The sequence below is a fragment of the Elephas maximus genome, chromosome 6, assembly GCF_024166365.1.
Source record: "Elephas maximus indicus isolate mEleMax1 chromosome 6, mEleMax1 primary haplotype, whole genome shotgun sequence".
NCBI classification, from domain to species: Eukaryota; Metazoa; Chordata; class Mammalia; order Proboscidea; family Elephantidae; genus Elephas; species Elephas maximus.
The window spans coordinates 48544218-48571480 of NC_064824.1; the positions used below are offsets into that span (position 1 = coordinate 48544218).

A 27263-nucleotide genomic window follows, 5' to 3' on the forward strand; every position below is an offset into this window, starting at 1 on the left:
GATGGGTTTGAACCGCTGGCCTTTTGGTTAACAGCACAGCCCTCAACCGCTGGCTCACCAGGGCACACTCTTTCCTTATAAAGACCCCATTTTCCCCTTTTCTTTCACAGTGGAATTAGGCATCTCTTCAAAACTAGAGCCCACAGCATTAAGCTCTGTTTTCTATATCTTTTGATGATAGCAAGAACTTGGTCTTCAAATATTGTAGCGGTGGGGGAAAATATTTGTATTCCACATGGGGAGTTGAGGGTGGTAAAAGAAACTCTCCACCCTAGATTGGGTTGACTCCATCAAAGCAATTCATTAAATTTTCATGATAAAACAAGTTGAACATTTACATCCTGCTATAATTTTTTTTTTTATACTGGGGGGGAGGGGGGAACTGATTAAAATGCAAATGAACTGTTGTTAGTTCTTTGGCCCAACCCCATTGCCACTGAGTTGATTCCAACTCACACTGACCAAGTAAAGATTAATTTCAAACCCTTTCCTCACGGTAATTTTTGGTAAGTGAGAACTAGGTGCTTGAGAAAGATGCAGAAAGGGCGTGACCACACAATGGGGGAGGCTGGCAATTGGGCTGTAGGTTGTTTGGCCCTGCTCATTGCTAAATGAAAATTATATTTACTTCCTAAACCACAAACTTAAAATACTTGTATAATTCCACTTTCCAGAGAAATATCATGACTTGCTTTTTCCAACTCTCTTTTTATTCTGTTCTCCCTGACCATGCCTGTCTTCTCCATACTAACACCCGCTTTGTCTAGACTCTATCCTTCTCTTTTGCCTCAAACTTAAACTCTCTAACCCTATCAGTGAACTTGGATACAATTCCTTCATGTCTCATTTGCCATGGGCCCCAAATAGAGATTTTGAACCCTAGGCAATGGCGGTTCAGTGGTAGAATTCTCACCTTCCATGCCAGAGACTGGGGTTCACTGCCAGTGGATCTCAATCGCAGCCACCAGCCATCTGTCAATGGAGGCTTGCATGTTGCTACAATGCTAAACACATTTCAGCAGAGCTTCCAGACTAAGGCAGACTAGGAAGAGAAATGTATGGCGATCAACTGGGGAAAAAATAAGCCAGTGAAAACCCTCTGGATCACAATGGTTCAACCCTGTTTTGCATGGGGTCATCATGAATAGGGGGTGGACTGGACAGCAGATAGCAACAACTTTATGCATAACTTAGTGAGCCTTCAATAAATTCTGTACCGTTGGCTTGCATCCCCACAACTGCTCTTGCAAGGAGAGATGAAACCAGGGCAAACCTGCAATGTTCAAGGCTAAGATTCCTAGGGAATTCAAGGTTTACTTCAGACCAGAGCTTGTCCAGAGAGCTCACTTTTTCAAAAGATTCCTATATCATTGGAGGAACTAAGATAGCATGGAAGAAATTAGCACTATAATGGGAACAAAAAGTAAGCAGTTTGGCAGTAAGAGTAGAACAGCTAAATAGCAAAGAATGACCAATAAGAAAGAAACAAAAGCTGCCCAACATATGGCCATCAATCAACAACAGGAAAAGCCACTAGCATTAGCAGCAATGGGGAAATTACCAGAGATGTTATCCAAAGACCCTACACAAAAGGAGAGGAAAGTTTGAATAAATGAAGACATGGTAACTTTACTATGATAATTATTGCCTATTATTTTGATCATTCTCTTTAAAGTTAGGGTGGCTGAGGGACTGTCTACCCACCTTTCTCACAACACTTCAATAATGTGTAGGCTGGGGAAATCTGTGCAACAATAGGATACCCCAAAGCTGCTGGAATGTTCTAAGGCTCTAAAATTGAACTACTATTCAGAAAGCAGATGTATTTACCTACTGACCATAATAAACTGAGAACTGCAACAGACCCCACCACAGGACAAACACAGAAAGAGCCTAAGGAAGTCCTTCATCACTGGAGAAGGCTTAAGATATGCCAAACTGTGTATACTTTTAGTTTTAAATTTTCTATACAAGCTTGGCAATGTTTAGGGAAAACTAACGCAGCATTACCTGGGTCTTCAGATTAGGGCTTAACTCCAAACCCAATAATTGACCTACTGCAAATAAGACAATGTGGATTTCGTTTTAAATTCCTACTGAAATTTGTTGTTTGTTTGTTTTTAAATCCTTGCAAAATCTGCACCAAGTCACACAACGTTTCCAGTAGAGAAGAGCTTGTGACAGAGGAACTGAATTCCTTTCCTCGTAACTGAATTTTAAAATGTAGATGATCATTCTATACCCTTAGTTTTAGTTGCCAATGCAAATGAGTCAGAGGATTTGCTTCAGACACTGAGTTAATTGTGTAACTCTACAGCAGAAAACGCCATTGGAAAGTACTTGCTGACCTCATAGCTGAAAAAAGCGATTTAAGAGAAGTGGAAACCAGATGTTGCAGTCACATTCCAGCCGCTGCTCTGAGACTTTATCCTGTGCAGCCCCCGACAGGCTGTTACTGCTCTACAACCAACGATATGGTCATCTTCATTTGCTTATTTGTCTTACTGTGGGAAGAGGCTCACGGATGGGGATACAAGAACGGAATTTTTCACAACTCCATTTGGCTTGGTAAGAAACTTCACTCGTGGTCTTCCTGTGGGGAATGCCGGTTCTCTTAAGTCATAAAGAAATGAATCAAAGCAGTATGTTTTTCTGTTCCATTCAAAGCTGATGTTTTCAAAGAAATTGCTCAGGAAAGATGTGCATTGCAATGCATATATTTTTTCTTTAAAAAGTGTTTCCACATTGTAAAATTTAAAAACAGCTCTCTTAAAAAGTTAATTGCTCAGTAGAAAATAATGGTTAATATTTGCATTCCCTGTGAAAATATATTTAAAATTTTTCAAAGCAGAGGTGGAAATATAGCGGGAGGGTATTTCTTTGTCAAAAAAATAAAATAAAACTGCCAACATAATTCATTTGTAGTCAGGTCTCAAAATTGCAACAAGTAAATCAGATTATGTAAAAAATTGTGTAATTATTGCTCCATGTACTTTGACCTGTTGAGTATAGACCTTGGTTTTATCAACATCTTAGCCATTTTGACAGCAATATAGAAAAAAGGAAAAAGGTTTGTAGTTCTGAATGCATTCTTACCACTTGCATTCCTTTTATCCCAAAGTACTTCTTTAACCCTTTTGTCGGACAAAGAAAATTTTTTGTTAAATGTAATAATGAGATAGGCCAAGCTGTGAAGACAGACGATAGGACAGAAAAGGCAAAATAAAGAAAACGCAAAACACCCCTGGTAGTACCCTAAACAATGCTTTAAATCTCATGATACAAATAAATTCATATTGTTTATGCCCATTAGTGGGTTTAATAGTGGGAAATCTTTGAATTGCTTGAGCAGAAAGTTGAGAGATTCTTGCATGAAATAAAGAGAAAAACTTTACCTGGGTCTTGGTTTTCGGTGTGCTGAGCAGCACACAGTTGTAGAAGACTTTCCCCTTCACATGTTCGTCTCTGGAAATAACTGCAGCCATGCGGATTTCATTAAAAAGCCCGATTTGCAATGCAAGACTTTGCTGCCTCTTTTTTCAGCTTGAGTCAGTGAACAAGTTTCATGCCGGATGGTGTGATCCATTTGGCCAAGAGACATTCTGGGATTCACTACAGGAATGAGCAAACTTCTTTGTTTATTTTCATTGCACACCATCAAGCTTAGGAAATATATACATATTTGTCAGAAATGGAAAAAAGTGCCAGAATGCTAGTAAGAAGTAAACCCATGTGGATAAACTTTGAAATGTTGTCACACTCTTAGCAAGTAATTTGGAGTTAGTTTTTTTTTAAGCGATGTTATAGATTACAAAAATAGAAAGCAGGGCATTAGAAATTCTACCGAGAGATACAGAGGAGCAAATGCAAATCTTTGTTAAGAGTATGCTGGAAATCTGAGGCTTGGGATAAGTGCAAATGGCATCAATCTGGGACAAATCATTGGTTAATCAGCCCAGCACAAATTATTTACAGTTGGTTGGATCAATATAATATTAGACACTGTTTAGGGAGGAACGAAAGTGGGATTAGAAGTCAAAACTATGTTAGTAACTCTCAAGAATAAGTCACTTTAAACTCTCTAGGTTTAAATTTCCTCACCGGTAAAATGAGAGGGCTAAAGTAGGGAATCCCTGAAGTTTATTTCAACCCTGGTATCCTCTGGAGCCCTGGCAGTGTAGTGGTTAAGAGCTTGACTACTAACCAAAAGGTCAGCAGTTCAAATCCACCAGCCACTCCTTGGAAACCTTATGGGGGCAGCTCTACTCTGTCCTTATAGGGTCAGCTCGACCCCAACAGGTTTGGGTTTTTTTTTGTTGTTGTTATCCTCTAATTTCTTAGTACCCAAAAGCAAACCCACTGCCATCGAGCTGATGCTGACTCACAGCAACCCTACAGGACAGAGTAGAACTGTCCCACGGGGTTTCCAAGGCTGAAATCTTTATGAGGGTAGACAGCCACATCTTTCTCCTGGGGACCAACTAGTGGATTCGAACTGCTGACCCTTCAGTTAGCAGGTGAGTGCTTTAATCACTGCACCCCCAGGTCTCCTAATCTCTTAATAGTAATTAAAAAAAGAAAAAAAAACTACTGAAGGGCAAATAGTTTATATTAATTACGAAAATTGAAAACACTCAGAGAAATAATTATTTTCAGCAAATCTGAAAAAGGAGAGGGGAAATGAAAAAAAGTAATGTAATATGTCTGAGCTCCTATAAGCTCCAGAAGTTATGCTTATGAGCTTTAAAGTTTTATTTACTTCTAAAAATCGTTATTATTATTCCCATTTGATCAATGAAGAAACTGAAGCTCAGGCAGTGATTTATACACGGTCACATGATTTGTCCATGGTAGAGCCAGGACAAAAAACTTGATCCACAATGATTCTGTGGCTACTTGCTAAAAGGAAAAAAAAAAAAAAAGATGGGTTGAAGAGATTTTCAGTTTTAATGAATGACTGTTGACTCAAAAAAATATTATTTATCCTGAGCGATAAAACTTTAAAAATTAGGATTCATTGTAGAAATGCCCATCTTACTAGAAAAAATTCTGAATTGAACAATACTTTAAAATAAAGGCTTTGTTTAAAATAGTCAAGTACATACACCAAGAGTTCTCCACTGTTCAAGAAGCAAGCCCTGGTAGTATGGTACTCTTTGACCAACAATGTGGAATATTAATATTAATTAATAAATTAAGTTGAAATTTATAACATAAATTTTGCTATTTCAGTTACCATCAAATTACTAGACAAGTTGCAGTGGATACCAAAAGTTGAAGAAAACTTATTTTTAAATCTCCGTTAATTTTTTTTTCTGCAGACATCATATTTCAATTTTAGTGTAAAAATACCAAGGAAACCTTAGTGTGAGAAACCGTGGCATGCATTAAAATAATTCCTATAAAATATTCTTTTTCAAGAAAGATCTTTTAAGTCTATATTCTTAGGGCATAGATACAATTTTATAATCCTTAATAATCAACAACAATCTTTATTACAACGTCTAAGTACATTAAGCATGCCTTGGGTGGTACAAACAGTTAAGATGCTAGGCTGCTAACCTAAAGGTTGGAAGTTAGTCCACCCACAGGTGCCTCGAAAGAAAGACCTGAAAATCATCATAATATTAATAAAGAATATTAATACAGCAGAAAAAGCAGCCACTGAAAACCCTATGGTGCCCGGTTCTATTTTCACATACGTGGGGTCACCATGAGTTGGTATCACCTTGAAAGCAACTGGTTTTCAGTTTCTTTCTCTTTTAAAAGCCTTGGTATTCCTCTCTTCAAGTTAAATGTACTTGTGCTGCCCACTAGTGTCCAAGTTCCTTGAGGGTAGGACTTGATCTACAACGCTTAGTAAATAACTTCACGATATATTCTGCAAACAACTAAACTGGAAATTAATGAAAGTTTAGTTGATGAGGCTTTACCACATTAAGGACACCTGGGCAGAAGGTGACTTTCAAAGTCGGGGAAACACCTTGGCTAGTTTTGATTTGATGTTCTTGGTGTTCCCTGACCTATGAGCATCGGGTTGACTAAAGTCGTATGCATATAAGTGATGGGCCTTTATCACATAATGTACAAGAGCAGGATCCCTTGGCATCTAGAAAAACAGGAAAAATGACAAACATCATCTCCCATTGAGTTGTGGCAGTGTCAACTTCAGCTTGGGGAAGAGAGCAAGGAACTATATTAATATTGTTGGATACATGTCTTGCTTCATGCCAAGGAACATATGTTCCCATTGAAAATGGCCTTAGGGTAGCTGACTGCATAGGTCAGGGTACAAAGATTTAATCATAATCTGGCAGAATATGTAAAACTACTAGAGATAATGCTACGATTATTGTTCCAGGAATCTTCAACTGTTTCTATGGCAAAATGCATTCCAAACTCAAAACAACCAATTTAAACAGTGATCTACTGGAAGGAAACTCATGGATGACTTAACGCTGCTTAAAATATTACCAGGCGCCTCATATGCATGCGAAAGCCAGACGATGAATACGGAAGACCAAAGAAGAATTGATGCCTTTGAATTACGGTATTGGCAAAGAATATTAAATAAACCATGAACTGCCAGAACAATGAAAAAATCTGTTTTGCAAAAAGTACAGCCAGGTGGGACCTCATACCACCCAGAAACAAGAGCCAGGAGAAGAGTACATCCTTTGGATCCTGGGTCCCTGCATGGAGAAGTTCCTCCACCACAGAAGACTGATGACAAGGACCTCCTCCTAGAGCCAACAGACAGAGAAAGCCTTCCCCTGGAGCTGGCACCCTGAATTCAGACTTCTAGCCTCCTAGACTGTGAGAGAATAGACTTCTCTTTGATAAAGCCATCCACTTGTAGTATTTCTGTTATAGCAGCACTAGATAACCAAGACAGGTGTGTTGGTAAATGTTTTAAAAATGGCTCTCTCGGGGTTGCAGGGAAGACCTGACTTACAGTGTTTGTCTATTTCCATGGTATAGATACCTCCACCTTAGCCAATCTCTAGCTATTACCTTGACATCACTGATAGCAGAATTGAGAAACAGAGCACATAATCCACACCCATGAGTCTGTAGAAACTGGATCAAACACACCTCTGGTTTAACAGCACTGTTAGAGCAAGAACTCAATAGCACATTTCCTTAGGAAGATGACTTAACTATTCCCTATAGTTCATTCTGGAAACCCTGGTGGCGTAGTGGTTAAGTGCTATGGCTGCTAACCAAAGGGTTGGCAGTTCGGATCCACCAGGCGCTCCTTGGAAACTCTATGGGGCAGTTCCACCCTGTCCTATAGGGTCACTATGAGTCGGAATCAACTTGATGGCACTCGGTTTGGTTTTTTTTGGTATAGTGCGTTCTACTTCCTTTGATTAGTCATGTGGTCTTTTTTTTTTTTTTTACTTGTCTGCATCTCTTATTAGAATAAAGGATTTTTTTTTTCCTGTTGGTTCACATATCCATAATAACTAGCAGAATGCTTTAAACATGATAAGTACTCAATAAACATTGTTAAAAGAGAAAAAAGAAGTACTGCCAGAAGTGAGGATGGTGACACTTCATCTCACATACTTTGGACATGTTATCAGGAGGGACCAGTCCCTGGAGAAGGACATCATGCTTGGAAAAGTAGAGGGTCAGTGAAAAAGGAAGTCCTTCAACATCATGGATTGACACAGTGGCTGCAACAATGGGTTCACACATAGGAACAATTGGGAGATGCTGCAGGACCATGCAGGGTTTCATTCTGTTGTAAATAAGGTTGCTACAGAGTCGAGAGTCAGAACCAACTCTAAGGCACCTAACAGCAACAACAAAATATGTTGGGAAGAGCATGTGAACTAAAAAAGGCAAAGTAAATGAAGAATTTAGGAAATGGTAGCTAGGTGTGTCCAGTTATTTCTCCGCTGTGTTTGAATCTATTTTTGTTTTTTTTAAACATAGTATTTGTTTGCTTTGGATTCCTTCAAACCTTTTCTTAGTTTTTGGTTTGTTTACCAAATTCTCAATTATACAGCATTAGTCATTTCCCTCAAATGGATATTTTGGCTTATTTTTTTCTCCTTCATTGTGAGTCTGCATAATGGATGAATTTTCATTGGTTTCTATTGTCTTTGTCTCTCTCTCTCTTTTTTTTTTTTTTTCCTCTTCTAAACTTTCCAAGTTTTTATATGACTTAAAACAAAGCCAAAAGAAAGTATTTATTACCTTTGGGTGGTGTAGAAAAGCAAAGTTGTATTAAAACTTTTTCTTTCAGTCTATCAGTTCAGAAACATAATATAGCCTCAAGTTTCTGTCCATGCCGCCAAGCTCCCCTAAAATTCCCCTCATTCATATTTTTTTCCAAAACTCTCTAATGATGACAACTTAGCTCCCTAAGGCGGGTGTCCCAGGAAACACCTTGGCAGCAAAAATAACTGATGTAATCTTCCAGCTGAGGCCACAAAACTTCCCTCTGTTCTGCAAGAACGGATAATAATGGGTACATGACGTTTTGTGATTTCACAGAACAAGCAGCAGGCGTGTACCACAGAGAAGCACGGTCTGGCAAGTACAAGCTTACCTACGCAGAAGCTAAGGCAGTGTGTGAATATGAAGGTGGGCACCTTGCCACCTACAAGCAGCTAGAGGCAGCCAGAAAAATTGGTATGTAATTTGACAATGATTTTTATTCTTTTTCAGCCTTGGGAAAAAATATCCACCTTTCCTTCAACCCTTCGATAAGACTTTTCTCTCTAGCCCCTCTGATTGTTCCCTAAGCCCCAGGGCATCTCTGCTCTGTTTTTCCTATCCTCTCTGCCTAGAGCTGGTAGAAAGTTCTAGTAAAAATAACTTATTTTGAGTCACAAGACATAGTGAGTTAAAAAAAGAAAAAAAAGTCATAAGAAAATAAAAATCTCACTATCTCAGTACCATTTAAACTCCTCATTAATTTTAATGCCATTGCTATTCATTTTCAATAGTTTTCTTCCTCTTCTTGGCTCCTGAGAATAAATTATACTATCATGTTGAGTCTTACAATGAAATTTACAGGGTGGAGAAATATTGAATTTAGCGGCTTTTTCTTTTCCATTAAAAAAATAATATGCAGGAGAATACATTTTTACATTAGGAACAAAAAAAGCTATGAGGAAAAGGCGGATAAGCAGATTTTAAGATGGCAGAAAAAAGAAATTGGGAAGATGATTTCCAGAAACCCGGTGAAAAACCCAGTAATTAACTGGTGCCATTTTCTTCTTTGGAATGCCTGGATGGTGCAAATGGTTAACACATTCAGCTGCTAACCAAAAGGTTGGCAGTTCAAGCCCACCCAGGGTACCTTGGAAGAAAGTCCTGGCAATCTACTTCTGAAAAAGCAGCCATTGAAAACCCGGTGGAGCACAGTTCTACTCTGACACACACGGGGTTGCCACAAGTAGGAGCTGACTGAACAGTAGCTGGTGGTGGTATCGTTTCTTGGACTTTCAAGAGAATCCAAAGGCCACCCCCTTTTGGAATTCTCTCCTCCACTGAAGAGACACTTTTCCTGACAGGAAAGTACTGAACAAGGGGTTCTGCTATTATTATGCATCATTCAAGACAAAAATAAAGGTGTTCTCTGAAATGCCCTGAACAGCATCAGCCTGCTGGGATAACTACCCTCAGTCTATGCTCATAGGCATCTCTAAGGCACGGGAACTGGAATGAAGCATACACGGGCCACACATCCTGGACTGCTAGTAGATCGTCCTGGAATGGTACAGGCAGACATTAAAACAGCCTCCTAAACTGAACAAGGAAAAGAGGGCTGAGCCTTTGGTCGAAATTTATGAGATTTTTTCCTTGTTTAAATCTTTTAAAATATTCACAATGTCTTAACTGATCCTGAAATAGAAATTAATTAAATTGCCACCTGAAAAAAAAAATTTTTTTTTTTCAGAATTGGTAATAGTTTCAGAAACTATCTCATGGGGCTAGATAGGCCATTTTCATATTCATAGATTTCTAGTCCATCTGTGTCTTTTTTTTTTTTCAAGTAAGGTCATTTTCTAGTAAAAGATGTTATATTTTTTATATGTGCAATATATACATATATATACAACATATGCATTTTTTTAAAGAAAACGCTTGTTTCTCTCACATGAAATGGATTTGGGCAGTTGAGAAACTGTCACTGTTGAAATTGGCCACCTTTGTTAAAATGACCTTTGCTCGGTGTTTTTAACAGTTAATCCTATAGCCCTTTCTTCCCCTGCAGGATTCCATGTGTGTGCTGCTGGCTGGATGGCCAAGGGCAGAGTTGGCTATCCCATTGTGAAGCCAGGGCTCAACTGTGGATTTGGAAAAACTGGCATTATTGATTATGGAATCCGTCTCAATAGGAGCGAAAGATGGGATGCCTATTGCTACAATCCTCATGGTTTGTTCAAAAGAATTATTTTATAAGCTTTCCAAAAACAGTTACATGCTATTAAGAAGGTTTTAAAAAAGAAGTGGTTTCTTCTTCCAAAGATAATTCAGTTTGGCAATGATAATTATTAATAATAGCTATATAAAGTGATTGTGCTGTGCCAGACACTGAGTTACATTTCTTCATCCACACTCTCACTTAATCCTCACAACTCTACAAGGCACTATTGTTATGCTCATTTTAAAGAAATCAGGAAACCGAGACTTAAAGAAGTTAAGTAATTTACCCAAAATCAGACAGCCAACAATTAGTGGGCAGGTGAGATTGAGAATTCAGGTTTTTTCTATGCCAGGGAAACGTCCTGGCCACAAAGATCCGGTTATAAAATAGTCACAGCCAATTAGCTAAAACAATAAAGCGATGTTATCAAATGACAATTATTCAAAATTATCCCTTTGATAGAATTGCAAAAAGAAGACAAAATAAACAAATTCTGTCCTTAATTTCTTTTTGTGCATAAATGCTTAGACTTCCAAACTAAGCAACTCTCATTCAGTGGTTTGTTAAAACAATTACATGCTACATATACTAGATGTTATTATGGTATATTTGTGTTCATGTTTTTTCCCATGGCTGCTTGCAGCCAGGGAGTTTTAAGGAGAAAATTAACTTGTTATAATTACTATAAAGAGTTACTCTGCATGCTTTTGGAGAAAAAAATAGACTAAGTTCTTTTGGGACCTATTTCTCTCAGGACAATGCTACAAAATGTCATGATGTGTTACGAAGTCCTTCTGGTATTTATGATCAGATAGTGTTCCATTTGGATCTACCCTATAACAAATTCCATAAGTCTCAATAGGAGATTTATAGTGAAGTCCTAGCATATTATTACAGACCATTGCCGTTGAGCTGATTCCGACCCATAGCGACCCTATAGGACAGAGTAGAACTGCTCCATAGAGTTTCCAAAGAGGGCCTGGTGGATCTGAACTGCTGACCTTTTAGCAGCACTTAACCACTACACCACCAGGATTTCCATATTATTATAAAAAAAGTTACTATTTAATGATATTAATCATTGGAGAACAGATTCTGACGTCCGTAACTAACCTATTCTCAAAATAATGTATATTCGAAGTAGAAAAGTAGACAAGAACTTTGCCTAGAACCGTCACCTAGACCCACTTCAGACAGATGTGAATAAATCAATGCATTCCTATAGCATTATAACTTGTGACTCAGTTTTACATATTTTAAGCATATTTAGTCCAATACCTCATTGTTTGTAAAACATATATCATCCTTTCCTCCCTCTCTTGATTTTCGGCTTTTTTTTCTTTAATATACCTTTACAGGCAACATTCTTTTTACTCTCAAGAATAACTTTATTTCTGAATATATTCTCTGATTCTTATTTTGCTTGATAAACGTTGGTATCTCTGAGCTTCGGCTGCTGTCATGTCCATAGGTAAGAGACTAGGGAAAAGGAGAAGTGCTGATAGAAGCATCCTTACAGTGCTTCTTGGCCCTTTTATAAGAATGCCATCTGAACTTCCATGTTTTTATAACCTACTTTTCTCAGGGAGGCTGAATACTTTTGACTCTTGCAGTACATGTCCAGAATCCTGGGAGACTGGTCCTTACCCAATTCTCAGTGTATTTAGTTTGCTTTCGGATTTAGTGGTACGCTGATTATTTAGGTTGTGGTTAACCTAAAGGGAACTGGGGATTGCTTGAACTGGCATTAGGACAAGAACAGTTCACTGAGAAATCATTGGAATGAAAAACTTGTAACAGTGTCACAAAAATAAAGCAATCTATTAATCAATAGCACCATGTTAGAGCCGATTAAAGAGAAGAGGGTCATGAAGTGTTTAGAAGTAAATTTGCTCATTTCAAGTTCTGAATGTATTAGATGATGTTGATTCCTTTATATAAAAATATTCTTAACCACTTAACAGTTCTCAGAGACCAAGCCAGATTTGTGAATCTGTCATTTTCTAAATGAGCAATAGAGGCAATAACTATGTATATGAAGCATAAGTACAGAGCTGAATGGCTATAGCTGAATAGGCAACTCTGATAGACGCTACAAAGATAGGAAGCTATGGGACAGAGCAAATCACTCCCCGAACTGGCACTGTACAGATTTCTGTATACATGTAAGTTATATATTATATAATATTGAATTATGCAACAGGAATAGCCTATATTTGCACAAACCCTTAAGTTTTTCTTCTATATTTTATCCTCAGACTAATCCTGTGAGGTAGGCAATAGCAGAAGCATGATTATTTTTATTTTACCAAAGAAGAAACTGTGATAGAGAGTAGTCACATTGCTCAGACTAAGTCCCCAAACTCTATCTTGGGGAATAATTTCTTAACTTCTATGGCATTAAAGATTCTAATACAATTTTTTTAATAGCTATTTTAAAATGGAGTATTATTGGGAACAGCTTCCCAATGAAGTAAAGAAAAATATCTTCAGATGAGCCACCACCATCACCACACAGGTTATTTGTGGTGTGAACAGTTAAGTGCTTGACTACCAGCCAAAAGGTTGGAGGTTCTAACTCACCCAGAGGCATCTCAGAAGACAGGCCTGGCTATCTGCTTCTGAGAGGTCACAGCCTCGAAAACCCTTTGGAGCAATTCTACTCTGCACACATGAGGTCAATATGAGTCAAAACTGACTTGATGGCAAACGATAACAACCACCACAACCCCTTTTCCTAGACACTAGCCACTTACCTGATATGAAATGAAAATTAACCAGAGCTCCTTCATAGCTTTCTCTCTAGGTCGTATTTGCAAATTACCAGTTCTGGCAAAGGGGTGTCACTTCCTTCCCATGACAGGTTATACGACTTGACTGAAATCTATAAAACAATGCATGACTTGGAGAAAACAAACAAATATTTGCACTAAATCCTGAAATATTGGGACTAGAGTGTTAGTTTAAACCTGTAAAAAGGGAGTACAGAATGGTTATATATTATTCCTTTTAACTGGATTAGAATGACCTTCAGGGTCCATTGTGCTCCTGAAATTCTATACTGATTTTTCAAAGAGAATTTATAGGAACCATTATCCTAAGTGTTTGAGTCCCTGAAGACACAGTGGTGACACCACAGGACAAAATCCCTTCCATCTTGATCGGGCTGTTGGTAACAGCCGTTTATATACTTGTCAAAACACGGAGAACTATACATGTAAGACCTGTGCATTTTATGACTAAAAAAGGCTCAATTAATTAAATTTCTATGATTTTCTTGTTATTTTGCTTTTATTTAAATTCACAGATAGTCCATGTTTATTCTAGAGAATTTAGAAACTATTCATAAAAAAAAAATACATTTATTCTTCAGCTACCCCAAAACCCACTGCCGTCAAGTCAATTCTGACTCATAGAGACCCCGTAGGGTTTCTGAGGCTATAAATCTCTGCAGAAGCAGACTGCCACATCTTCTTCCCATGGAGCCACTGGTGGTTTCAAACTGCCAAGCTTTCAGTTAACCATTGTGCCACCAGGGCCGCTTCCTTTAGCTAAATGTATACATCATATAGTATACGTACCAGTTTGCTGTGAAACCTATCCCTACTCATGGCAACCCCATGTATAGCAGAGTAGAACTCTGCTCCACAGGGTTTTCGATGGCTGATTTTTCAGAAGCAGATTGCCAGGCCTTTCTTCCAAATATAGTATCTATTGGGCTAATTCTTTAATGTTACACAAAAAGTAATAAATACATGGAAACTAAGAAGTAAATCTCACGTTAAGTTGCGGATATTATTTTTTCTAATTCTCTCTCTTCTCCCCTCTCCCCCATTTCAGCAAAAGAGTGTGGGGGTGTCTTTACAGATCCGAAGGCAATTTTTAAATCTCCAGGCTTCCCAAACGAGTACGGTGATAACCAGATCTGCTACTGGCACATTAGACTCAAATATGGTCAGCGGATTCACCTGAGTTTTTTGGACTTTGACCTTGAAGATGACCCAGCTTGTTTGGCTGACTATGTTGAAGTATATGACAGTTACGATGATGTTCACGGCTTTGTGGGAAGGTACGTGTGGCTTCCCCATACAGGAAGTTAAACGAACATCTGGTATTTTGTTTGATGTTTCTTTGATTAATTTTATTAATTTATTGTCCCTACAATATTGACTTTCTAGTATTTCTACACGACCATATCTTCTAGAAAGATTTTTAGATTTTTTCGGTTTAAAATTTTTCTTAACATAACAAGCTATGGCCGCTGCTACATGTACTTATTAAAATAGTGCTAAGCCAAAACCAAAACCAAACCCATTGCCATTGAGTCAATTCCAGCTCATAGCCACCGTACACAACAGAATAGAACTGCCCCATAGTGTTTCCAAGGAGCGCCTGGTGAATTCGAATTGCCAACCTCTTGGTTAGCAGCTGGGCTCTTAACCACTGAGACACCAGGGCTCGAAAATAGTGCTAACAACAAAAAACCTTCGAGCCAATTCTGACTCATAGCGACTCTATAAACAGAGAACTGCCCCATAGTGTTTCCAAGGAGTGCCTGCTGGGTTTGAACTGGTGACCTTTTGGTTAGCACCCATAGCTCTTAACCACTAGGCAACCAGGGTTCCCAAAATAGTGCTAGCTATCTTTTAATTATTGTTAAGTCATAAGAACAAGTTAAATAGTCTATAAAAACCTCATGATTTGGCTGACAATAAGAGGAAGAGAGGGAAACTCTGGTGGCCTAGCAGTTAAGAGTTCAGATGCTAATCAAAAAAAAGATTGGCAGTTCAAATCCACCAGGCACTCCTCGGAAATCCTAATGGGCAATTGTACTGTCCTATAAGGTCTTTTTTTATAAGGTCACTATGAGTCAGAATGGACTCGTGGCAATGGGGTTTTTTTTGTTTTTGTTTTTAGTTAGGAGGAAGAGAGATCTATAAGTTGGGAAGTTTGCTGGGTTTTTTTAAGCATTTTAATTTCTGCCATTTGCTTAAAAATGTTATATGGTCAATAATTACTGCTTTTCTTCTGTGTACAAAGCATTTGCTAAGCATTATAGATGCAGGACAAATAAGCAAAGTATAGTCTCTTTTCTCAATGAATTTGGCTAAAGAACCAATTAATGGATCTGCTTAAAAATAGATTTCTATGCCATAAAAAACAAAGAGTCTCTTCTTCAATATTTTTCCTCTGGGTTTTCATCATACTGGGTCACAATCTTTTTTTTTTTTATTCCCCACCTCAAGTCTTTATGTTATTAGTGCCTTACAAAATCCTGCAAAATCGAGGAATGTACCATTAGTTATTTTTTATGTAGTTAAGTCCCCACTTAATCCATATTTTAGAATGTTATCAATTCTCTATTATCCGTGATAGTAATTTAATGGAAGAAATTGGTAGTGGAGACAATTTAAAATGACAGATTTAATAGCTTTTCATGTTGACTTTGAAACTTGCAACTTAAAAAAAAGGCAATTTTTGGAGGGAAAATGGTTTTTTTTTTTGTTTTATTTCATTCTTTGGCTTACAGACTACTGCTATGGGAAAAAATACAAACAGTTCTTTTAAATAACTTTTAAGAAGTTATAAAGTAGGGTTGGAGGAATCAAGAACAAGATTTTTTTTTTTTTAAGAATGGATATCTTACCTTGGAAATTAGGATGATGTTTTTAGGTTTTGGCAATTCTAAACCTGTTTCAAAAATTGATTACAGTCCTAGGTAAAATAATATAGTACTATTTTTTAGAAGGTTTTGAACAGGCTAGTTTGGTATTTCTTAGTTTTATGTAATGTAATTTACCTTTATAGTAGACTTTTTCCCTCTCTGGAATGAATTACATTTTAAAAACTGGCATTTTCCCTTACTTTTTATGTAATTCTTACAGAAGTTCATCTCAAACCATGATTCAGATAAAAATCAATATCTTTTATGTCTATAAGGTCCAACATAATTTTTTCGTGTTCAGGTTACCCAACCTTAGAAATCAGAGTATCAATACCACCAACTGTATATCCATTCTTCTTTAACTATGAAGACTTTATTTTAATCTGTAACTTTTTTTATTTTTCCATGTACATTCAAGTTATCCATTACATAAAGAGCTTTAGAGATACACAACATGGAAATGCCATACATTCTTTCTTAAGAGTCTCATTAATATAGTGAGAAGTTTAATTCAAACGACAAACTTGGTTTTAACCTCTCTTCTCCCTTTTTTTTTTCCTCCCTTACAAATAAAGCAATGAAAAATTTTAAATAGTAGAGAAAGAAGCCATTACTTAGGGAAATAAAGCATTGAATTATCAGTAAGGGCTACTTACTTGCAATAGCTGTGTCATATTCATTCACGTAACCTCTATTTTTAAAAATTCTCCTTCAGATACTGTGGAGATGAGCTTCCAGAAGACATCATTAGTACAGGTAATGCCCTCATTTGAGGAGCAAGACTATGATTTGTTTTCTCATCACTGATAATGAAGACACAGTAGTTATTCACTGTTTAAATTTGAGAGAACCAAGCTCTATGAGCTTATAAAATGCGAAGAAGTGTTTATTTACACTTTTAAAAAGACTTATACCAACTGCTTGCATTAAAAATGTGGAGACTCTTGTTATTTGAAGGAGATGCAGGCTAAAAAAAAAAAATAAGATAGTCTCAAATCTACAAACTTGTAAATACTGCTATAGTTTATGATTTCCATAAAATGTACTGATAAATGACTAGACATTTTAATTGATAAAGGACTGAACTAATCTAAAAATAGTAAAAATACATTCCATCACTAAAAAAATTTTTTTTACATTGTATTTATTACATTTTATCCTAGTACAGTACTCCCCAGAGAGTGTTCTGAGGAACACAGCTCTATGAGATGTTTTTACTAGGTGGTTGCATGAGAAAAGGGTTCTAAGGTAAAATAAATTTAGAAAACATTGGGTTAAGTAATTTTAAACAGATTTCTGTATTGGAGGACTTCATGAAGCTTTTAATATGATAATTAAGCATTGTAAATCTTAAAAGGCTAAATATGATAGACAGTGTTGGCAAACCCTTTTGCCCCTGCAAATTATTTTATGGGACTTTATTCCATGAAATATACCCCAAGAAATGTCCTTGTGGGACATAAATTTATCTCAATAAGTAATGCCACCCTAAGTGGTCCCAAATTGCTGTTTTCTGGCTAAGAACCTTCACTTTCTTAGATGTCTTCATTTTCTCTATTTTCAGTAGCACTAGCAGTTGTTTTTCTTCTGCACTCTATTTTTCTTTCATGTCATAAATTATCACCATGCTTCTCCTAGTAAAAACAACAAAGCTATCCAAAAACCAAACCCACGGCCGTTGAGTTGATTCCAACTCATAGTGATTCTACAGAACAGAGTAGAACTGCCCCATAGGGCTTACAAGGCTGGAATCTTTGCAGAATCAGACTGAAATAACTTTTTCCTGCGGAGCAGCTGGTGAGTTGTAACCAGCAACTTTTTGGCTAGCAGCTGAGCACTTAACTGTTGCACCACTAGGGCTTCTAACAAAGCTGTATTGCCATGCCCCAGCCTTGCAGTGCGCTCAATTCTAATTTATGTCTCCATCATTATTAAAAGAGATGGAACTTCCTGATCAATCTTTGAATGATTTATGCTTAAAATTTATTAACTGTAACTATGTTACTGTCTTTCTAGGAAGGCTAATTTATTTAGCCTTTTGTTTATATTTTAGTTTTGTTTTGTTTTTGAGAACATATTGTTTATTAACAGAAAGTAGAAAGAAGAGGTCTTAAAAGCTGTAGAAAGTAGTTGGGGGATAAGAATCCTGTTTTCAAAAAGGGAGGCAAGAAGTCTGAAAATGTGTTTGGTCTAGAACAGAAAAAACTTACTCTAAATATAATCAAATCAGTATTTTTCTTGCACAACTGCAAGAAACTGGGGGAAAAAAAACCCACATAATTTATTATTCAAAGAGACACAAATCAACCAAATGAAAAGGATACAATTGAGCACAAAAGCCAAAGATTTAGCAAAAACAGCAGGGAGAGGAAATGGATAGAGAGGAATAGAAAGAAAAAGAAGACATAAAACACTTTTAACAAGAAAGCCTACCACTCAAACATAATCCTGTTAACATTTTGATCTAGTTCCCCTTTGAGCATGTGCTTAACCAAACCAAATCAAACCCACTGCCGTCGAGTTGATTCTGACTCATAGCTTACTCACCCCAAAATATTTATATTAAATAATAAATGAACAAAGTAAAACTTACTGATAATCCCACCACTTTAATAATAGAAGGTGTATAAAGTTAAGAATGTGTCCACTCTTCTCATCTCTCCACTTCTACCCAAGAAAGACATTTGCTAACTGTGTAGTGACCATCCTTCCAGGTGTTTTTCTATATACAAGGACACCAGGAACATATTTCCAGGTCAGAATATGATATTTAGACCACTCTAATTCTTCTTCATGACTGGCTAAGTAGATCATTGTAATGGATGTACTGTAATTTGTCATGTACCAATATTTAACTTCCTGAAGATGCTTATTTCTGATTTTTTTCTTTTTTTGTTTGCTCTTCAGTGTTCTAATGAGAATTTTTTAACTTCTACTTTTAGATATTAGGGTCTTGTTTTGTTTTTTTAATACATTAGATTCCTAAAAGTGTGCTTTTAGGGTCAGGAGATGTGCAATTAAAAAAAAAACTGTTGCCGTTGAGTCAATTCCGACTCATAGCAACCCTATAGGACAGAGTACAACCGCCTCATAGGGTTTTCAAGGAGTACCCGGTGGATTCCTACTGTCAGCCTTTTGGTTAGCAGCCGAACTTTTAACCACTACACCACCAGGGTTTCCGAATGTTAAGAGATGCTGCCAAATTACCACAAGTCCTACACTGTCAATTTGCATTTTAACTAGAAGAACATCCTCCACATTCTTTCCCAATATAAGAGCAAAAAATCTTATTGTTGGTCTAATTTGCATTTCTTCATAGTGCATTTTGAGCATATTTTTATATGTTTATTGTCCCTTAGTACCCCCTTTGAATTGCCTATTTATGTCCCTTGCATATTCTTTGGAGCTCTTCTTTTATTTCTAGCAATTCTTTGTATATTAAGGATATTAATCCCATTTTATTTCATCTGTCTTTTGCCCTATAACTTTAGTTTCTTTTACCATAGCAAAAAAAAAAATTTTTTTTTTTTTTTTTAATTTAGACAAATCTTACAAGTATGTGCAGTGGATCAAAGCATGAACTCTGTAGCCATACTGCCAGACCTCAAACCCTGACTCTGTTACTTGAGTTCTGTGGCCTTGAGCAAGCTACTTAGGTTCTCTGTGCCTCTGTTTCACATGTGTAAAATGAATATTTTATTGGAACCTTTCTCGTAGTGTTGCTGTAGGGATTAATACATGAGTTACTAGATGAAAGGCATTTAAAGCTGTTCTTGGCAAACATTAGCATTCAATATATGTAAAGGTTTTTATGTTTTTGTTTTTAAATGAATTCTAAATTTCTGACCTTGATTAAGAAGAATTTTTACCCATAAACCTCAAAAAAAATTCCTGTTGTCAAAGAAGAAAATCTTGTAGTCTGTTAGAAGTGAAAGTAAAGACCTTTTATTGAGGAAAAATACAGCTCATGCTGGGCAACACTAAGTAAAAATACAAAGCACTCCACCATTCAATCAGAGAAAGGTGTTTATATACATACAGAACAAAGGAAAGTTAGGGAGTTAATGATTGATTATAGATAAGATCAGCTTCAGGTTGAAGTCCTTTGAAATGCAAATGTTGGCCACTTGGCTAGGAGGGAGTGAGTTACCAGCTAGGTGAGTGGCACCAGCTGGTTTGGTCATACAAGATTGCAGTCATGAACACATTTTTGGGGGGAACAAGTTGTTTATGTCTTGAAGCATTCTTCCTATGAACAAATGGTTTACATCCTAATCTTTGCTTCCTAAGAATCCGTGTTGGCCCCATTATCATTATGTCTGACACAAGTGTCTCCTGTTTGAAACATTTCTGTTTACATTTCCACTTTTTGATCAAGCCTCTGCTAGGAGGCACTGATCACCCACAATGGAGTAGTCTTTCTTCTGCAAGGACTTTGTTTTCTTAAGCCTCTTTGGCTAATAAAAATTATTTTCTTCACCTTGCCAAGATAATAGACCTCATCTTCGGGGTGTGTAGGTTTTATGGGGAAAATCTTGATGGTCAAGACCACATTTGAGGAACATTTCTTACTCAGGATAGAATGATAGTGGTCAAGATGAAACATACCCAGGAAGAGATTTTCATAGGAAGTGAGCCTGCTGGCAGAGAGTTGTTGTGTCAAGGCAGAATTAAGTAAAGCAGACACAGCATAGAACACATAGACATCTAAAAAGTTTCCCAGCACCCTGTCTGCTGTGGTATCCACTAGTTCGGCAGTAATAGCCACAGCTCTAAGGCAGGAAGGGTATCCCCTAGCTACAGGGTCAACCTGTAGGCTATAATAACCTATAGTTCTCTGTCGTCCTCCATATTCTTGAGTTAGTATGTGTCTTAGTCTGGGTTCTCTAGAGAAGGAAAACCAGTAAAGTGTATAAAAATATATAGAGAGAGATTTATGTCAAGGAAACGGCTCACACAATTGTAGAGGCTGGAACATCCCAAGTCCATGGATCAGGATAGAGGCTTCTCTTAATTCACGTAGGCACAGGGGCTGGCAAACTCAAAACTGGCAGGTCAGAGAGCAGGGCTCCTGCTCTCAGGCTATAAAGCTTGATGAGTTCCAGGATCTGCAGATAAACTGATAGCTCGAGTCCCAAGAGCCGGAGGTCAGATGAACATATGCTTACAAGGAAGACCAGTTAAAACAACTATTATTCAAATTTATGCACCAACCACTAAGGCCAGAGATGAAGAAATTGAAGATTTTTACCTGCTTCTGCAGTCTGAAATTGATCAACCTTGCAGTTAGGTTGCATTGCTAATTCCTGGTGATTGGAATGCGAAAGTTGGAAACAAAGAAGAAGGATCGGTAGCTGGAAAATACGGCCTTGGTGATGGAAATGATGCCAGAGATTGCATGATAGAATTTTGCGAGACCAACTTTTCATTACAAATACCTTTTTTCACAAGCATAAATGGTGACTATGCATATGGACCTCACCAAATGGAATACACAAGAATCAAATCAACTACATTTGTGGAAAGAGATGATGAAAAAGTTCAATATCATCAGTAAGAACAAGGGCACGGGCTGACTGCAGAATAGACCATCAATTGCTCATATGAAAGTTCAAGTTGAAACTGAAGAAAATTAGAACAAGTCCATAAGATCCAAAGTATGATCTTGAGTATATACTACCTGAATTTAGAGACCAAATAGATTTGACGTGTTAAACACCAATGACCAAAGACCAGACGAGTTGTGCAAGGACATCATATGTGAAGAAAGCAAGAGGTCATTAAAAAGATAGGACAGAAAGAAAAAACCAAGATGGATGTCAGAAGAGACACTGAAACTTGCTCTTGAGCTTTGAGCAGCTAAAGCAAAAAGAAGAGATGATGAAGTAAAAGAACTGAACAGAAGATTTCAAAGGGCTGCTCGAGAAGACATGTGCAAAGAGCTGGAGATAGAAAACCAAAGGGGAAGAACTCACTCAGCATTTCTCAAGCTGAAAGAACTGAAGAAAAATTCAAGCCTCAAGTTGCAATAGTGAAGAATTCTATGGGGAAAATATTAAACGAGGCAGGAAGAATCAAAAGAAGATGGAAGGAATACACAGAGTCATTATACCAAAAAGAATTGGTGGAAGTTCAACCATTTCAAGAGGTAGCCTATGATCAGGAACCAATGGTACTAAAGGAAGAAGTCCAAGCTGGACTGAAAGCATTGGTGAAAAACAAGGCTCCAGGAATTGACAGAATATCAATTGAGACATTTCAACAAACAGATGCAGCACTGGAAGTGCTCACTCATCTCTGCCAAGAAATTTGAAAGACAGCTACCTGGCCAATTCCAATGCCTATTCCCAAGAAAAGTGGTCTAACTGAATTTGGAAAATATTGAACAATGTCGTTAATATCACACACAAGCAAAATTTTGCTGAAGAGCATTCAAAAGCAGCTGCAGCAGTATTTTGACAGAAACTTCCAGAAATTCAGACCAGATTCAGAAGAGGATGTGGAACTAAGAATATCATTGCTGATGTCAGATGGATCCTGGCTGAATGCAGAGAATACCAGAAAGATATTTACCTGTGTTTTATTGACTATGCAAAGGCATTTGACTGTGTGGATCATAACAAATTATGGATAACATTGCAAAGAATGGGAATTTCAGAACACTTAATTGTGCTCATGAGGAACCTGTACATAGATCAGGGGCAGTTGTTCAGATGGAACAAGGAGATACTGCATGATTTCAAGTCAGGAAAAGTGTGCATCAAGGTTGTATTCTTTCACCATACCTATTCAATCTGTATGCTGGGCAAATAATCTGAGAAGCTGGACTATATGAAGGAGAATGGGGCATCAGGATTGGAGGAAGACTCATTAACAACCTGCATTATGCAGATGACACAACCTTGCTTGCTGAAAGTGAAGAGGACTTAAAGCACTTGATGATGAAGATCAAAGACCATAACCTTCAGTATGGATTACACCTCAACATAAAGAAAACAAAAATCTTCACAACTGGACCAATAAGCAACATCATGATAAACCAGGAAAAGACTGAACTTCTTCAGGATTTCATTTTACTTGGATCCACAATCAACACCCATGGAAGCAGCCCTCAGGAAATCAAAAGACGCATTGCATTGGGTAAATCTGCTGCAAAATACCTCTTTAAAGTGTTGAAAAGTAAAGATGTTACCTCGAATACTAAGGTGCCCCTGACCCAAGCCATAGTATTTTCAATCACATCATATGCATGTGAAAGCTGGACATGAATAAGGAAGACTGAAGAATTGATGCCTTGAATTGTGGTGTTGGCAAAGAATATTGAATATACCGTGAACAGCCAAAAGGAGGAACAAATCTGTCGTGGAAGAAGTACAACCAGATTGCTCTTTAGAAGCAAGGATGGCGAGGCTGTGTTTTACACACTTCGGACATGTTGTCAGGAAGGATCAGTCCCTGAAAAAGGATATGCTTGGTAAAGAGTCAGCGAAAGAAAAGAAGACCCTCAATGAGATGGATTGACACAGTGGCTCCAACATTGGGCTCATGTATAACAACAATTGTGACCATGGCATAGGACCAGGCACTGTTTCATTCTGTGGTACATAGGGTTGCTATGAGTCAGAACTGACTCGGCAGCACCTAACAACAACAATTCTTTATTCTGCTTAGTTAATTTACAGACAATGTCCTTCAGGGAAGCCATTTTACTATCTTGATTTCTTTTAGCGACCTCAATATAGCAATTAAAATAGCCATCCCACTGGGACTGCTTAATCCAGTAGCCTTAGTACTTTAATTTACTGCACAGAAAAGTTAACTTAGAGAGATCAAAAGAACCCCATAGTAGCCACTGATTTTCCAAAACTTCTCAAGTCAGGTTATGTATGCCAGACAGGCAAGAACATGCATGATAAGTGACCATAATATTTTTTTTTCATGTAGTGAGCAGGAGTCCCAGAAAGTGGCTCCAAATGGAGCCAACATTCCCCATTCTATAATGACAGAATAAAACAAAATTTTACCTGCAAGAACCAAAACAAATCCACAATAAAACTCAAAGAGCTATCAGTGCAAGGGAGCGGAGCTTGGATTTGAAAGTTTTTTTTACCTTAAACAATTCCTGAGAATTCACAAAAGTGGAGAGCCCAACGGCCCCCGGATACCTTTTTAGCTCAGTAATGAAGTCACTACTGAGGTTCACCCTTTATCCAAAAATTAGACAGGCTTATAAAACAAAACAAGACTAAAGGGGCACACCAGCGCAGGGACAGGGACTAAAATGCAGGAGGGAACAGGAAAGCTGGTAACAGGGAACTCAAGGTCAAGAAGGGAAGTGTTGACATCTTGTGGGGTTGTTAACCAATGTCATAAGACAATAAGTATACTGTTTAACGAGAAGCTAGTTTATTCTGTAAACTTTCATCCAAAGTACAATTTTAAAAAATTATATGATTAAAAGGAAGAAAATATAAAGTGTTGAAAAAGAAGAGGTTGTAAGCAACTTGAATATTAATAAAAAATGAACATTTATTGCAAAAAAAAAAAAGTGGAGAGCCCAAAATGGCTCAGCAGGTATCATGCCTATGTACAGATGCCCTGGGGATTGTGAAAGATAATGCACTTTCAAAGTCCCACTTCTAACACCAGAAATCTCAAAGAAGAAAATCTCGTACTCTAATAGGGGTGAAATAAGAGGAGTTTCAGCTTGAACTGGATGGCACTAAGTAAAAATACAAACCACTCCACCATTCAAGGTAAGAGAGGGGTCTATATACAAAGAGAACAAAGGAAAGGTAGGCAGTTAATGATTGATCACAGATAAGATCAGTTTCACCTTGAAGTCCTTTGAAATGTAAATGTCTGTCACTTGGTTAAAGGGAATTATTTCCTAGTGAGTGGTGCCAGCCGGTTTGATTGTACATGACTGGAGTCATGAACTAATTTTTCCCGGAAACAAATTGTTTATGTCTTGGCACATTCTTCCCATGAACAAATGGTTTACTTCCTGACCATTTGCTTCCTGGGAATGCATGTTGGCTGCGTCATTCTTACATCTGACATGAGCGCCTCTAGTCTGAAACTTTTCCATTTACACTATGTTTTATTTTATACAATAAAGTTTTTCCTTTTTTATTTTCGGTACATTTTGATCTTTAATGCAATAAAGTGTATTTAGGTATTCTGAAGTAGGGATCTAGCTTTACTTCTTACAAATGTAAAGCTTGTTGCTCTGTAACATTGTTGAGTAAATAACTCATCCATACCTCATGAAAGAACCCTAGTGGCGCAATGGTTAAGGGCTCAGCTGCTAACTGAAAGGTCAGGGGATCAAACCCATCAGCTTCTCTGTGGAAAAAGACCTGGCAATCTGCTCTCTTAAAGATTTGCCTAAGAAACCCTATGGGGCAATTCTACTCTGTCCCATAGGGTCACTGTGAGTTGGATTCGACTCCACAGCACACAACAACATACTGCATTGGTTTGAACTGCCTTGCATCCTCCTGTCATTTCGTGGATGTTCTTTCTAGAAAGAGTACCTTATAAATCAGGATAAAATTTCCTGTTGGACAGGTGGGAGGGGCAGAGAGAAAATGAATGCCTCCTGCCCTGTTCCATGTGGTGATGAAATTGCAACTTCGTTGATTGAGAATCCAGCTCTGAATTTGGGTAATCTTGCTCATGAACTCTTATATTCTCCTACGAGAATGATGAGCCTGAATTGTCTGTCAAATTGAAGGAGTAACATCTTTGTTCTTTCACATCCCTCCTCCCACAGGAAATGTCATGACATTGAAGTTTCTAAGTGATGCTTCAGTGACAGCAGGAGGCTTCCAAATCAAATATGTTGCAGTGGATCCTGTACCCAAATCCAGTCCTGGAAAAAATACAACTACTACTTCCACTGGAAATAAAAACTTTCTAGCTGGAAGATTTAGCCATTTGTAAAACAGAAGAACATTCAGAATACACAGTGTTCATGTTTGCACCTTTTGGAACTCATTGAATCTCACTTTGATATTATTATTAACATTTATTTATTATTTTCTAAATGTGAAAGCAATACCTGATAATTTCAGTAAGTACAGAAAAATTTAAATGAGAAGTAGTCTCTTATAACCCCCACTACGTAAAATAACAACCATTAATATTTTTATATGTTTTCTTTTAGTCATTTTTCTATTTGTGGTATATGTATATATGTATCTATACAGATTCGTATTTGAAATTTCAGAATTTTGCTCTAGGTACAGTTTTACAATCTAGTTTTTCTCCCGTTGAACTTTACAGCATTAGTATTTTTCCATATCATTGAATATTCACAAAAACATAATTTTGAACATCTGTATAATATTCCATTCTACGATTGTCCCGTACTTTATTTAAGCCTTTCTATGTGGTTGGAATTTTGGTTGTTTTTGTAAATACTGCTACAATAAACATTTTTTAATATACATATTTTTGCATCTTTCTAATTATTTGGGATAGTGTCCTAGAAGTAGAATTACTGAGTCAGAGGTTAATTAAAATAGAACTTCCCTTTTTGATAGGCAAAATTGACATTTCATTGTGGTTTAAATTTGCACTTTATCAGTGACATTGATCATTGGTTTACATATTTTTGACTAATTTTATTTCTTTGGAGAATTTTTTCCATGTCTTTCACCCATTTGTTTTACTAGTATAATCTTTTCTCTTATTGATTTTTAAGAAATCATTACATATTATATATAATTCCACATCTATCACATATGTTGCAATTTCAAGTTTATATTTGCCTTTAACTTTTATGGCATTTTAAAAAATGTACTAAAGTTTAAAATATATTTGCTATCATACTTATTGATTTTGTTTTGATTTTCTTGTTTCTATGTTTAGGGTGACTATTCCTATTACAAGATTTGATATTTATTCATTTATGTTTTATTCTTGCTTTATGGCTTTGCTTTTTGAGGGGGAAAATTCACAGTAGTCACTCTGTATGTGAGGGGCAGTTATCATCATCTAATTAAATTCAATAAAAATATATATACCAAGCACTGTTCTAGACACTTGGAAAATACCGTTGAACCAATGAACAGAGATTCTTATGCTTGAGAATCTTATATTCTAATGGGGGTACACAAACACTAATTAATAAGTATGATAAATTAATAAACTACATGTTAGAAATAGGTTAGAAAGTGTTGCATATTAAATTACTAATGG

The 27263-nt window shown here is 37.1% G+C and overlaps 1 protein-coding gene across 1 annotated transcript; it reads left to right on the top strand.

The window, feature by feature from the left end:
- Positions 1 to 2420: 2420 nt before the first annotated feature.
- On the top strand, positions 2421 to 26233 carry TNFAIP6 (TNF alpha induced protein 6). Its single transcript, XM_049887179.1, has 6 exons — positions 2421 to 2568; positions 8509 to 8646; positions 10238 to 10399; positions 14231 to 14459; positions 16771 to 16811; positions 25834 to 26233. The coding sequence occupies exons 1-6, from the start codon at positions 2475 to 2477 to the stop codon at positions 26001 to 26003; spliced, it is 834 nt and encodes a 277-aa protein (XP_049743136.1). The 5' UTR covers positions 2421 to 2474; the 3' UTR covers positions 26004 to 26233.
- Positions 26234 to 27263: the final 1030 nt, after the last annotated feature.